Source organism: Anopheles nili, chromosome 2 (genome assembly GCF_943737925.1).
Source record: "Anopheles nili chromosome 2, idAnoNiliSN_F5_01, whole genome shotgun sequence".
NCBI classification, from domain to species: Eukaryota; Metazoa; Arthropoda; class Insecta; order Diptera; family Culicidae; genus Anopheles; species Anopheles nili.
Window position 1 is genome coordinate 59,739,095 of NC_071291.1, and position 15,469 is coordinate 59,754,563.

At 43.7% G+C, this 15,469-nt stretch overlaps 2 protein-coding genes across 2 annotated transcripts in view; one reads left to right on the forward strand and one right to left on the reverse strand.

Moving 5' to 3' along the window:
* Nucleotides 1-15,469, forward strand: part of LOC128721511 (uncharacterized) — an 86,518-nt gene that overhangs the window by 3,627 nt on the left and 67,422 nt on the right. The gene's annotated exons all lie outside the window — the stretch shown is intronic.
* On the reverse strand, nt 12,758-14,575 carry LOC128721512 (pupal cuticle protein 20-like). The gene is made up of 4 exons (XM_053815270.1): nt 14,561-14,575; nt 14,095-14,465; nt 13,248-13,460; nt 12,758-13,164 (listed from the first exon to the last, which is right to left on the reverse strand). The coding sequence occupies exons 1-4, from the start codon at nt 14,573-14,575 to the stop codon at nt 12,846-12,848; spliced, it is 918 nt and encodes a 305-aa protein (XP_053671245.1). The 3' UTR covers nt 12,758-12,845.

A 15,469-nucleotide genomic window follows, 5' to 3' on the forward strand; every position in this document is an offset into this window, starting at 1 on the left:
ATTTTAATCAAATGTTAACATCTGATTATTATTTAAAACTTATTTATAAATGACTTATCCGCATAGATATTTTTCAACTAATAAATCCGTAACAGATATTTTTAAAGGAAATTGTCGTATCATATCTAATCATATTTCATAACATATTTAATTTTTAATTTATTAAGACTCATATTCATTGCATATGATGAATGTTTACAAAGGTCGTTCAATACTTTTATCATAAAACTGACAAGAGTTTTTTTTTTTGTGAAAATGTAAATGCTACGTAATCAAGTTAATGGAATCCTGCACGTGTTATTTTTTTCAAAGCATTTTTCGAATTAGCATTTTTTTGGCGGCTACAAAGTTTGAAGTATAGATGGCGCTTAATATATTGTTGGATCATAACGCCATCTAGTGGAAATTTTCTAAACGGTACGATTTACTACGATAGATGGCGCTTTTGTATGCGTTCGGCATAATGCGCGTATATCCTTCTCATGTTACCTTTCCATATTTCAGTTCGTAAATTATTTAGTAAGTTGATATCAAAACTATTAAAAAAATAAAAAAAGCATGAAACAGAATGGATCATAATTAAACTATCATATTTTTCAATGCTTAAAATTTGGTATAACAGTTTTTTCGAGTAACAACCTTATTGAAATTACAGATATATGCAAAACAAAAATTATAGATGCAAAGACATTTTCATTAAATCATGAAATATAGTAAAGAATTCCGTTTGCATTTTTAGTGTATTACAGTTTTTAAAACAAATTGTTCGGCTCCGTTAAGTAGTATCTGGTTTTGCGAGATCATCAGCCCATCCATCACATATCATGTCCTATTTTGTAGCATGGCTATTGTCGGGACTCATGGTTTACACCGTGACTGACGTAGGCACAAATTAGAAGAGGCTGCAGTTCGCTGTTACTCATAAGCACCGGGGTTTTGCCATTTCCCAACGGACACTCTCAGCTAATATTTCTATCGTTCTGTAGGCTTTTCGTTTGGATAATTTCCTTCGGTTGCTTTTGCCCGCGGGGGCTGTGCTAAGCAAGCTAGATTTTTTTAATACTACAAAGTGCTGCTGTCGTGCTCCATTTTTTGTTTCTCTCCCTCTTTCGAACGTGAAACCCATCGCTAACACTTAGGGCTAATGTGGCCCATAGAGGGATGACTTGTCAAAAGCGAAAGCTTTCTGGCTTGGTGTATTTTTATGCTAAAGCTAACTTTCGTCGATGTCATTCCGTCTTATCTGAAAATCGTGGTTTCCTTATCCTGAATGCTTTGCACGTCCATGATTTTTAGTAGACGAGAGAGAAAGCTTTTCATTAAAAAAAGAACGTTAACACCTGCATTTTTGAAGCCTTGAATGAAGTTGTAATGCATATGCCAATCCATAAGTTGTTATCTACGTGAAGTATAGTTAGAATATGCCCTTATTTATCGATTAGTTCGTGTTGTAAAGCCTGCATAAAACCTTTTCTATTTGTTTAGAGCGATACGGAAACACATCGATACACGTTTACTCTTATTAGGCTCACTTTAGTAAATATTGATGGGGCGAAAAAATCAAAATACTTTAACAAAAGTACATACATCGTTTCGCATACATACGCAAAAACACACACTGAAACATTTCAAGCGAATCCCAAGCGCAACAAAAGAATATTAGTACCTGCATTATTAATGTCGATGGCATTTTCGCACTCGCGTAAAAGGATATAGCGAATTGCGTGGGTGCGTGGCTAGTACCATTCCACTTCCGGTATGCATCTGGCTTGATAACCACCCGTCTGGAAGTGGGTACGCTTCCGGGGTTTGGTGAGTCCTGCCCGACCCCATTGACAGACACTAGCCCAAACTCATTTTCTTAGTATCTCTCGAGAATTTACATTATTTATCGAACAATAAGCTCCAGACAGCTTGAAGGATGTGTGAGAGAGGGAGGAATACGTGAAAAGAAGTGAAGAAGAGAAGAAGGTAGAACGAAGCGCACGAAATGACGTCATTCGAAGGTAGTATGTACACTATCGAGAAGAGAGAACATTTAGAAGAAAAGGCTACAGCTTTTTGTTTTTGTATAGCATCGCTCTCAGCCATCAATGGGTTTTTTTTAAGTGCAATTCCATAGTTCTAGTGCACCTAAGAAGAGAAGCTTTTGAGCTTACCCTTGCGAAAAAAGGAGCCTTTCAGGTGGCAGGTGATACCTTGGCACCCTGTGCATGGAATATTGGAAAAACAATTTGATATTTTCATATGTTTGGTACAAAATTTAATGCAGTGAAAAAGCAACAAATAATCGTGAATGTTTTTGTTTATTGTGTGTAAATGGAGTTTTTTTTTATGATTCCACAAATTGCACTCAATTTACAAAGACAAACTGTTGAACTAGTGCAAAATGTCCTTCAATTAGTGGTGCTCTTAAAAGATGAAATGACCAGCATGGTGGCAGCACATGTGGAGAAGAAGAATAAAAAAAAAGATCACTCGTAGTGAGTGGGTAATGGCACGGCATAACCATTTAATATTCAAAACCAAACAACGCCCAAAAGCTTGGCAAGAGGGGAGCCGTTTAGGACGGGCCGACGGGATCGACAGCAAAACATCAAATATTCGCCTGCATAATAATTTTATTTATTTTACTTATATTCGCCCTGCCACAAAGGGCGAATGAGAACTGAAGATACGAGGCTTTCGGCCATGGTCGGTTCACTTCTCGTTAGTGACACCGTCCCCGGGAAAGCGGAAAAGCGGTCCCACTCTTGGGTTGGGGATCGCACAGAGGATGAAATATGGAAATGTTTCGTGTGTCACTTCCATCCGCTTCGTTCCCGTATGCTGGCCACGGCAGGGTAAAGACGCATGCGACAAAGAACACCACTTTGTCGATATGCCTTCCTGGGCAGAGGGCGCCGGACATCGGCTGCCGAAAATATGTCGAAAAACGCTCCAACATGTGCAATATGGCGATGTGGCTTGCGGTTTTTTTTGAAGCCCCAACCGTGGAGGGAAACTTTAAACGAATGTTCCTTCTCTCTTTCGCTCTATCGGCCAGGTGCATGAAGTGTAAAGCCACGCAACCACTGGAATGGTGCCTTTTTTTTGGGGGAGAGTGTTTAGAATCCGGTCAGAGCAAAGTTTCTATGCCGAAAATAGATGATATAATTGTTAACTTTTACTAACGGTGATAAGGGAAAGCATAGACATGAGCTAGAATACATCGAAGTTATGCTCAATGAATCCTTTTGAATGGATATTTCATTTCAGGCTCGTGTATTTCATGACAATCTTCTGCTTTCTATTGTGTCTAGCAATGTTCTACTTGATGTATCATATTTCTCGAGTTTTAGATGAAATAATCTTCATAATCTTCATATGTACGGTCACTAGTTGATGACTGTTTTATTCATAAAATGCTCTGCGTTTCAAATATGGTGGCATAAAAACCAGCATGTGATGGTTTATGCTTAAGTTTCTTATTCTTATGCTAGTCTTTTAGGTATGCTCTCATTCAATGCTCGACTTTGATCGCGTTGTGATTGTTGTTATCAAGATGCAACAACAATTGCATGAACAAATGAAAGGAATTTATACTAACCTTTAATTTTGCTTTATTTGTCGGGTACAAACCTCGTTCAAAAATAACCATCAAACGCTTGCAGATATGATTTTGCTATCACATCGCTAGATAACGCTCAAACTGATTGGAATGTCCCTTAAGCATGATTCAAGTGGATGATGTGGTTAAAAAATTCAACCGGCCCGCTTAGAATTCGAGTGGTGCAACAGATACGAATTTGTACGCGAGAGTGTGTCGTTGCATTCCAGTTTTGTTCGCCTTTTTTGCCGTATCGGTGCCTCGAAAACGAACAAGATTCGCTCTGGGACTACCGCAGGCGGCGTTTCGGTGTGAGCTGATGGCGCTGCAGTAAATAAACATCAGCGTCCCTTAAGCCGTAAGTCAGCTGTCGGGCATGCCGGCCGGCCGGTTTGGTCCCTGGTTCCCTGGTGAACGCCACCGAGAATTCGCGCAACCGGCAACAATTTATCCATCGTCCCTCCGGCAGACGAAGGCCAGACGATTGCCGAGTACTCGCCCACGGGTTGTACTCGGTTTGGTGCGTTGGGTTATTTTGCGGAGAAAGCCAGCCATGATCCACCCGTTGACAGTTTTGCTGAAGTTTCGGTGAAACGGTTGAATGGAATTACACACAAAAAAAAAACAGAGCAAAAACACAACTTGGAAAGATTTCCAATAGCTTTTTCTCGGACATGATGCGTCACACGAATGGCGTAGAGAACGGGCACGGCATTGCGTACGTGCGTGTCTGGGAATTTATGCTGAGTGAATCGTTTATGCTACTGCGAGCGGGATACGGGTTTTAGAGTGTCGCCTGTTTGGGGTTATGATTTTGTCTGTCTGGAAGCGTTGTTTCGAAATGTGAGTACTCTAACTAGTGCATACATTTTTCATCCAAAAATCGTTCTAAATTCTTATCATACCTGCCAAACTTTTGACAAAAATTGACAGAAAATGTATCGTCTAAAGTTTACTGGTATTTTATCGTGAATTACGAAATATATTTTTAAACAAGAAATAAATAAATCATATAGATATGAAGCATTTGTGCTGGTAAAACAAAATCTAGGCACAAAATAAAACTAAAGCAGCCAAACGGTAGAATCAAAAGCAGATAAACAAGCCAAGAAAGTTGGAAATTGAACTAAAGAACTTACCCTACCAGCTGCAGGTTTGTTAACGCCGCCTCGACAGCACCTTCGAGATTGCACCATTTGCTACTACGGTTGCTTCTCCCGCCGCGGGCAATTCTTGACTCCATTTTCATTTCCGATGAGCTGGCGCACATCAATGGAAAAGCTGCACCAAAAGTGGCGGCGTGGGTGTGTGCGAGAAGAGGTCGTGCAAATAATATCAGCAAGGATACTCAAAGAATTACGGGTGTTCTGTTTTTTTTTTCTTCGCTGTTATTGGGCCGACGATTGGCTCAATTTTGGTGGTGGTGGCCCTAATCAGCGCGGTTGTCGCCAATGGGATTAGGGCTCCGATTTTTATTGAAAATTTACATTTTTATGAGATTCTTTTTCTATCCCCTCTACCAAACACCTACTTCGCTACTCTTTTCACGTTTTATTTTTTCTTGTTGACTCGGTGGATCTATTCGATAGCAAAAAAAAAAAAAGAACGGTTCTGGAATGATATTCAGGTATCAGCAGCCGTTCGAAGGTCGATGTTAATTTCGCTTCTATTTGCTACAGAGATCGCGCATTCGCTATTTATTTAGGGCGCCGTTGCCACTTGCCGTCTAATTGAACGAGGACGAGGTGTAACGATATATAAAAAAAGAGCAAATCAATTTACGTACGATTTCGCGGCGGAATGAGTGAGCGACGGCCGACAAAGAAAGTGATCCGAAAGAAAAAGGGGTTTGATTGAAATTAAGCGAAGTTTTCCACGCGAATGGACGGTGGCTGTGTTCGATGAAGCGTTTGGAATTCGATTTCAGGGCGCAGTGGAGACGATGTTGATTTGGAAAAGAATGGGAAATTTCTAATTTTAAGATCAAATAATTGCGTTACATTACGTGGAAAGCGCCACCCGTGCCGATACATGAAAATTGGTAATCGTTTCTGTTTACTCGACGTTTTCTTATAATACTCATGTTCGCTCGTGCACGTGAGTTATACGATTTATTTCATTTAATTAGTGGTTCATGGGCGGTATACGAAAATACACACACACACACACACACACACTAGCCAGATGTCGATGACCGTCTCGCGATCCTTACTCCGTACTGCTGGCGATTGTTTCCAACGGTGTATTCCATTCGGCTGTATTCTCAGCACGGAAAATTGTCACCGGAAAAGCGACACCGGGCACATTCGAGGGATGGGTGGAAAATCTCATTTCCACCAGCGCTCTCGGGAGTCAGCACACCGCAGCGAACTGTTCGCTCTGGCGTTCGAGAGCTGCAGCGCTAGGTTTTTGTGCCGAGCTCAGCGGGCGAGAATTTAGATGTTTGTTTTTGTGGAAAACTACACTAAGCAGCTCCTCGCAACCGGGCGCAGCCTTTTTGGCGGGTATGATTATTTGCGCCATTTCCGCAACGTCCGCCCAGCGCTCATTGTATATTCATGTCGAGTGTTTTGAGGGGGGTAAAATGTGTGTGAGAAATTTCATCCATACAGCAGCCATTTACGTCCGGGATGGCTCGGAGTTTGGGACAGAAACCGAAGAACCTGTCCCGTCAGCGAATGGTTTACGATGATCGGTTGAATGGCAACTCAGGGCCCTTTTTTTTTCGCGCGCTCTTTTTCGTATTATTATTGCACTCTTAATGCGATGGTTTTGAGCGTGCAGTTTTCGTACCTCACCCGGGGCATAATAGATCAGCGGGTCGCTTACGGTATCGGGATAGTGTCCTGTGAAGTAAAATACAGAAACGCAAAGAAAAGCCCTCCCTCTTGTGGGTGTGTATGAAATCGCATGAAAATGGATGCACCGTCTGCATGTCAATTCACTCGTATGTCGTTTTAAAATACGGTATCATGCAAGGGCACAAGCATAGATGCAAATTTATGTATAAATATTGTTGTTTTGAGCGTTGCATATTAAAAACCACCATTCAAGAGGTACCACACTATAGGGTTACATTTTTAAAACAAAGCTTCAGTTGCAATTTTTCACAGCTCAATTTTAAACAACTTACTTGATTTGCCTTGAACTTATTAGCTTTTTAACACACTTCCGTAGAGATGATGCCCTGAAGTAGAAAGAATGTGGCAACTCGATAGTCAGCAATGCAAGTACGGACCTCTCTTTTTTAAATACTAGTATAAGAAACGCTCGGCTTCAGATGATTAAATGCTGCTGTATGTAGATAATTATAACATAATAAGAAAGCAGCCTTGCAGTTGAAAAGCACAAAAGCTTAGCCAGGCCTTGTTAACTGCTAGTTAAAGGACATTTTAAAACTCGTTAAGGTAAGCGCTTATTCATCCTAACTTTCGCAGATAGTCAAGGTATGCTTAAATTAACATTGATCCTGCAAATACCTTCGTGAATTGTGCTTCAAATAGTGCGCAAATACGCACTGGAATCTTCGTCCATCAGAAATATGCTATTTTGTATCACTTTTTAGCTCCAGTGACCAGATCCAGTAACCTTTTTAGCTCCAGTGAGTGATCCTATTGACAAAACGCCAAAAACAAACGATGGTGGGTTGTGAGGTTTGTTTAAATGTATCCTCGATATCTCGCTCTGTTATACAGGCGATACGTAGATATGCTTGTTATACACACGTTTGTTATACAGAGGAGGAACATGCCGTAATGTTCACTTGGTCTGTCTTTACATCAACAATCTAATTGTAAATTGTGAATTGTTCTTTGCGGCGATACGTACAAATACCCTTTTCACACGATCTTTGTTGAATGCTGTGCATGGGCGATTAGAGCACACCACCACTCCTTTGAAGATCGCTATTCACCGAAGCGCGATCATAACGGTACAAAACCAACGGATTAGTATTGAGCAGAATCGATGGTATCGATGCTTCAATCCTTATCTTAGTTTAGTTTCGTTCATTGTGAAGGTCACACGCGTTTCGGTGATAAAAATTGGGTGATGGAAGTTTTGATAATAGATAATAGATTTGATCGGAACTACTGCGATCCAGTGTACTGCTATAGGGGGTTTTATATTGTTTTACTGTCGGTTATTATGCGTTCATTCCTGAAATCACAATGACGTAGGCTACGCATAACGGGATAGCGCTAGTGTTGTTAACCTAACACCGTCTAACACCATCCATTTAATGACACAAACTTCATAATTATTAATCAGATTTTGCTGGCCTACAAATAATTTCCATCATCCTAAAACAATGCTTTATTGCGCTTGGTTTGCAGAATGTGAAACACGTTTTCGTTCAGCGATAAGGCTTACGAAGTTAAGTAGTGTATGTGCAGCGGGCTCAAGAAATGAGGTGTGAGATGAAAGAGAGAGAGAGAGAGTAGGATATGGTGTTGATTAGGCTTGTGGTTATCTCCTCTAAGCGTGGGTGCAAACATCTAGTGAGTAAGACAGTGTAATTGATGATATTATTAGTGCTGTTGGTGATATGCTTTTGGTTTTTTGACGCCTGTGTAACAACATGTTTACTGGGGAAAGGGAAAATATGTCTGATTGTTGAAATATTACCGACTTGTGAGCCACTGACTACCGGGCTCTTACCGTATGCAGTTTTAATTTTGCTCTACGAGGAACCAGTAACTGTGTTGAAATTCACAAACGTTGAATTGTAATGCCCACTCTTTATTCTACTGTACGAGGTAAGGTTTAAACATTTATAATGTATTAAAAAAAAGCTATGTTTAAAACATACAAATGTGTTACCGTAAAGGCCTTGTTCAACAACAATTTATTTAAACATAATATTTAATTTAACAAAGGTTTTTAATAGATGCCTAAAAGGTTATACAGCTTCAGTACATCATTCCTAGGAAAAAGTTTATTCGTTATGATGTAGACATCACAAAATGCCACAAAAAAGCATCGATCAATAGCATAGACGAAGCTCTCTGAACGCAAATGCAGTACATGCTTGATCTTTCCTTTTTTGTTTTTTTTCTACACTGTACTGCCTAATCAAAACGCCAGAAAAGAACTCGTGCAGCTGGTAAGGACACAAAGAAAGCAAAAGAGTCATAACTTTGTGCCATCCTTTGTGTCTTTCGGAAGCAAAACGCACGCGAAAAGTCCACATCGAAAGAGAAAAAGTGCCAACGACATTAGCAGAAAATGAAATCACAAAGACAGTAAGGTCTCGAGAGGCATAAGTAAGCCGTTGTGACATCAAATTGGATTCAAATGTGATGTTCCGAAACTTCGCCCCCGGGCAGCGGTGAAGAAACTTCACGTTCCGTTTTGTTCTTGTGTGCTGCGCTTTTTCCAACGCGGAACCGGAACCGGCCGTGAAGTGTATTGAAAAAGTTTTTACTACTTCTTCTTTCCTTTACCGTAAGAGATTTTATTGAAGATCATCTGTTAGGGAAGAGAGAAGGTGCACTCGACGTATCGTTGTATGCGAACAAGCAACCAGGTACAATCGGCGACGAAGAAAACTTTTCTAGTTCCGAATTTTCAATATGAATAATGCATTCCTTTGTTGCCGACCGCAGTGGAGCGTTTTCTAATCTTCACAAAACCCCGCAGATCCCAAGTAAAAGTCCACCACAAATCAGGCAAGATGGTACATCGATCTAGAAAGTTTAACCAATTGATGTTGGGCTCCCGAGCTTTGGCAGGTTGTGATCATCTTGCCCCCTGTGCGCCAGCTAATGTCCACCGAGAATATGTTTCATTTCGGCTAACAATCGCTTACCGCGCAAAACTTAAGCATGTTCTGGCCGAAACTGTGAAACTTTGGTGGGTAATGTTTTGCTCACACACCCACTTCGCATGTGGCCCCTGTGGGGTGGGAAAACTCTTTCGCCGCAATATTCGCTAATGGAAAAGTAAGTCCGACAAGCGGCGTACTATAAATCATGCCACCCACCGCAAAGGAGGTGTTCCTTTTTCTAAGCGTCTTAGAACGCGAACGGCCCACGCGAGTTGCAGTGCTGCGTTGGGGTTTCCTTCGCCAGTTCACACACCGTACGCTGCCCCAGCACGTCACCAGGACTCGGTGGTGTCCATAATAAATCCATCACGGGTTGGTTTTTCCCAGATCATTACTCTCTAACCGGTGGTGCCCACTTGTTCACGTACGATGTTGAATTATGTGCTTCGTCCAGTGGACGTTTGAAAATGGTTTCTGATTGCATGAACCAGGGCTCGGCAAGTTGCCTGTTTGGCCAACCTGGTGTACGGAGGAAAATCTGAGAGAATCATCAGCGAACGCAGAGCCTACTGCAGAAAGATGTTTAAAAAAATCCAATGTCTAAATGACTTAATGAATGAAGGTAGAAAAGGTATATATAATTGTTTAAAAGTGTCAAAAAATGTTTTTAACATTGCTCATTTAAACAAATGATGCTAAGTTTTAACATGCTCCGGTGGCCTTTGAGCTATAGTTGTTCTAAATGATACTACTTTATCTAATAAATACCTCTTTGGTACATACTTCAAGTAGTATCCATGTACAAAAAAAATCTTTTCCTGCTACTCGTGTCGTGATAAAATAGTCAGCAACTTTTATGTGCCTCGAGGAAATTAACCTGTCGAGCCCTGGACAAAGGACTTCTCAAAGAAGGGAAGCGCTGGAGTTTTCTAATTTCTTTTCCCACCGTGAAGAACAAACCGTCCGCTTGCATGTGTGGGTGATTCGCTCCCTTTTTTGCACCGCGCGGGTGCTAAGCAATTGAACTTTCACCCCGCAGTGATCGGAAGCGATGGAAAGGCGTAGCGGAAAAGTTCATCCGAGAGCCGGACCCGCAATGGCTGTAATTGATATGGACATATCACGCAAATGTGATTACTTTGTTGCCCGCTGGCCTGTCCAGGGTGTACTTTCGGGTGAATATTGAGAGAAGAGAACCGAGAAGACCTTCCCCCACGAGACGTGGAGACGTGGAACCGAAAGTAAATTTGTGGTACGCGGGTGCTTAAAGATTGGGACAATGAGATAGTAATGCGATTGATAGGTGTGAGCCACAGTGTTACTTAGAAAATAGTGCACATGTAGGCAGAATAACCCTATTTTGCGGTGGATTAGAAGTGATGGTCCTTTCTTCTGATAAGGTCTGCGATCAATTTGAACGTTGCGGCAAAATAGTTCCAGCAAAATATCACTGTTGAAAAGCGTCTGTAATGATGTAATGGGTGCAGATTGTTACATTAAGTTGCGGCATTGATTATAGCGGGTGATTTATAATGTTCTTGGTTTACGCTGGCTTTGGCTCGCGAGCCTAAATGGATTCAAAGGTCTTTACTTTAGTTTAACTTTCTGTACTAATTTACATATTTAAAAGCTCATATCGGTGTAGCTTAAAATACATTTTCGCTACTCTACTCCAATGCTAGATTTAGCTCTTTACTCCACAATAAATTGAATAGAATAGTATTATTTTATTGAATTGTGGAGCAGTATGTGTGTTTAAAAAAACGTTTAAAGTTATAACTGATTCGTATATTATCATTGTTAACAATAATAACATTATTTGCAAGTTTAATTGTAAATTCCAGTGGATCATAAGGCGAGCCAAATGGATCATATTTGTTAAAAAAATTTATAGTCATTTAATGTTCAGCTTAACCCTTTTGCACTCGATATCGTTTTTGTTCATGAACAATCACAATCATAAATACGTGATAGTTAACATATCTGGTATAAACATATATTCATGATTATCGTAGGGTTAATAAAAATGTTACCTCTCTTCTCGCTCAGAAAGCCAGATGGAATGACCTCCGAACATGAGTAAATGTGGCAAAAAGGTGCCTGAAAAGCAAAAATCCCCTCTCAAGGACAAAAAGTTAAGCACTATCTGTACACGGGTGCAATAAAATGTAACGCTTCGTGGGTGAACCTCGCCGTAGCTAAGGGATAATGAGACGTTTTTTTTTTGTGCCACCCAGCAGCTTCTCGGTTCCGTATCGCTGCCTCGCCAATACGACGCCAATATGTTGCCCGGGCACTCGGCAAAGGGCCTCCCAAACAATTCAATCGCTTTGTTTCTAGCACCCTTGCGTTTGATGTATTCGCGTGCGGGGGCCACATTTTATCAACCCATCAGTGCCATCCAACAATTATCGCGCCCGATCGAACGCTGCCGCATTTGCAGAAATGGGGCCTAATAACGGCGCGGGGAGGGGGGAGTGCGTCTAGCGTGGGTGAGTTCGTTTTCATCTCTCGGGTTCGCTTCTTTTTTTCCTTCTTTCTTTTCTACTCCAGCACAATTGTCAACAACCGAACGCAGTTATGCTCCCCGATCAGTCAATCTTATCGGGCTCACAACCTCGCTGCCGCGGATCGTAAATTTTTTTCACAACATAAATTATGATAATTACGGGCATCGTGCTTTGATTTATCGCCCTCGGCGTGCTTACCCGCGTATGCGAGTTTTCGGGGAAGTTCATAAAGCTCTTCCCTTTCGGACAGTTCACCTGTTGGGCGCTGACCCATTGCGGCTTACAAAAAGGGGGGGCCCATTCTTTCGGTGGGGTCGCGAGATTTGCATAAATGCAATTCGCGTTGCCGTCGAAATGGAAAAGAAAAACAAAAACACCAGAGAAGCGCGAAAACTAGGCAACAGCCCGAAACCCCCCCCCCCCCCGTCCAAAGCGGTCACAACGCGACACAAAAGCTCATTACCGCGGCGTTCGATTCAGCAGCGTTTTGCAACAAGATTTGTGGCGGATCGCGTGTGCCCGTTTTCACGAAAAGCTGGCCACGATTCCGGGATTGCTTTGATGCACCCGCCCACCGGGGGGTGCCCATCGCGTGAAAAAGGGGCTTTTGTGACGAATGTCAGGGTCACGGTCTTGACGTTTGGCTTGGCTTTCCGTGTCAACTCTGAGACCCGCATAGAGAGGTGCACAACCTCAGCGACCCAGGTGGGTAGGGAATTTCCCAGCGACCCTTCTGTTTCACGGGGAAAAATGCCGACACCGACGAACGAAAAGACAACGAATCAGAAGGGGTGTTACACATACTTAAGAAGGTCATCGCAGGAGGTCGTTCGAGAACCCACAGGACGTTCGGAAATTCCGTGGATGAATGATTCGAAGGGCACGTCGATGTTAGTCACGTTTGTTTTATTAGCGTGTTTCGTAACGGGGGTTGGCTCAAATAAATACTGAAATCGATAGAAAGTAGTCGCCAGTGGCACTAGTAGGTGTAACCGGTGTTAGGGTTGAAGCCTTGCTGGCGCTTCAACGGTGGCAGGTACTGGTTGGCTGGTGCCGAAGGATAACCTTGGAGGGCGTTCGGTGAGCTCGAGTGGAACTGGGGCGTTTGCTGTTGTGGCTGTTGCTGGGGGTACTGTGGTTGCTGTTGCTGCTGCTGCGGCTGGGGATAGTACGAACCCTGCTGAGGTCCTTGCTGGGGTGCACCATACTGTCGGCCAGGTGTCTGAGCTTCCTGGTAAGCCGGGTTTTGAGGTCTCGCAGCGGCTTCAGCGTGGAGACGAGCATGCAGATCATAAGCCCTACAGGTGTGACAATCAAAAAGAAGCCAGGTCGTGAGGAGATAAAATTGTAAAAATTCCGCTCAAGAAGCTGTAGAACTCACTCCTGTAGCGCTTGCGGTAGAGGCGGTGGCGTTGGCAGATGATCACCGACGGGCTGGAAACCGTTCGCGTCGGCCTTATACTGCACGCTGTACAGCTGACCATCCGGTGCCGTGTAGGAGTAACCACCCGAGACTACCTGTTCGGATTTTTCCGGTCCGAGATTCCGGAGGAAGCCTTCTTCCTGGTGCTGGATTCCATTACCGGTGGCGTAGCTGCGAAAAGATCGTGATCGTGAACGAATTAGAACCATCGAAACCGGTTCCGGTGCAGTTTAGTGCAGCTAATCACATCCCTTAATGGCCGTTACACTACAAGTATCTGCACATGTTAATGTTCTGAAGCACCGCCATTTTTTTTTACGAACAGATCATCAAATTGCACGTTATGATCGTATAAGAACGATAAAACATTTTCACGTTCCTGTAACTCATGGGGTGATTTTTTCCGTTCCTTTACGACTTCACTAAACCTTTGTTGCTACAATAACTGACTTCTTGTGGATATTTGATTGTTTTTTTTTTTTCCACAAACGAGTAAGAACTTTAACTGTTTTGAGTTCTCAGACTTGCACTTAGAGGTTTTTGCACATAACCGCACATTTCATCCCTGTTGAACCATTTGAACCTGGTAACACTGCATAACGCCCCTAATCGTCGTGAGCACGTTGCACGTAAACCATGAGCTCACCGGGCGATTAATTAACCACAACCGGACATGTCAGATACACGTGCTTCGATGATCTTAACCCTCGACCTCCGCCGATCGATCGATCGATCACGAATTAACGCCACCGAAAACAAAAAAAAAATGCACGATCACCCTCGCACGATCACCTGCTATACCTACTCGAATCGATAGCTGCCATCGCCGTTGTTAACGTTTTCGTAGCGCAAAATCGGGATAGGGGTTGTCTGCTGGAAGCCACCCTGGAAGCCACCCGCAGGTCCGCTCGGTTGCAGGGCGTTACTAGCGCCACTATAGGCCGGTTGAGGGTTGTACGCACCGAACCCGGACTGGCCTAGGGGTGCCACTGAAGGGTAGTTTCCTTGCGATCCCTGAGGACCTCCGGCCGATGGTGGAAGGTACTGGTTTGGTGGTGCATTCAGCACGTTACCATCACCACCACCACCCTGGTAAGAGGCCGCAGGTGCTGGAGCACCGTACAGATTGTCCAGACGAGCCGCACTGGCGAGTCCCAGGAGTGCGCCAAATAGCAGCTAGAGAGAGAGAGAGAGAGAGGGAATGAGAGCAAGCGTTACGAGGGGTTTCCAATGGTTCCCTGTTCCGGGATGAAATCAATGTGAAGCGTTACCGTTTTATGCACCATCGTTCGGATGCGGGAAGGAACAGCTTGAGAAATGAACCTATGCGGTGTAAACGTATTCACGGGAGCAGTGCGCGATGCTGCAAGCTACGAGGAGTCGTCAGACCGAACTAATGCCGCAGAAGATGAGTTGCGGTTTTATATAAGCGATCCACCGGCATCGGCCAATTCTAACCAGGCCCCCTCTGGCTGGCGAGGATGATGACGATGATGATGACGATGACGACTGTGGTGGTGATGATGGCGATTGTGCAGGGGCAGACCGGGCCGTCGAGTGTCGCCGTCGCCTCGTACGCGTCGCCATTGCGTTTCGCTCGCGTTGCTGACTCCCCCGTCATAATCGGTGCGGCCCCAAAACGCCAAACACCAGCGCTGGCCGCGTTGAAGGCTGAAGAAGCCCCCGTGTGCCAGGTGAACGTGTTCTTGCCAGACCCGCCGGGTGACGGTGTTGCCGGCATCGTACACCGATGCCGCTAACAATGGCAGGTTGATTCTCAAGACGTCATTATCGATTGTTGTTGGATCCGCGATGCTTTTTCGATCGCGCGTTCTCGCGGTAGTAACGATCGCTGCCAGGTGATCGTTCCGGTTGAGCGTCACCCAGCGTAATCGGGAGGCCGTGTTTTGGGAAGCCAAGAAATTCAGTTCGATCGAATGGGGGAGGTTTCGTTCGTGCACGTGTGCATCATTCGACACGTGCGATCTCTCGCGTGTTTTGCGTACCGCGTGGTGGTCCCGCGTGTACAGAGCGAGTACGTTCACTTTTGCCGCGAAGACGATACCCGCGTGGCCGGCATCGGGGGGGGGGCTCAATTTCGTGTCATATATGTTTCGTGTTGTGTCTTTTTTTTTGCCGCTTCTTCTGCACCAACTCACCTGCGCCAAAAACCTGCGGGC

Excerpts from the sequence above, each read along its gene's own strand:
- LOC128721512 (XM_053815270.1), bottom strand. Across the intron at positions 13,461-14,094 it reads GATGGCAGCTATCGATTCGA|CTACGCCACCGGTAATGGAA; the intron begins GTAGGTATAGCA and ends ATCTTTTCGCAG. Across the intron at positions 13,165-13,247 it reads CTACCGCAAGCGCTACAGGA|GGCTTATGATCTGCATGCTC; the intron begins GTGAGTTCTACA and ends TCACACCTGTAG.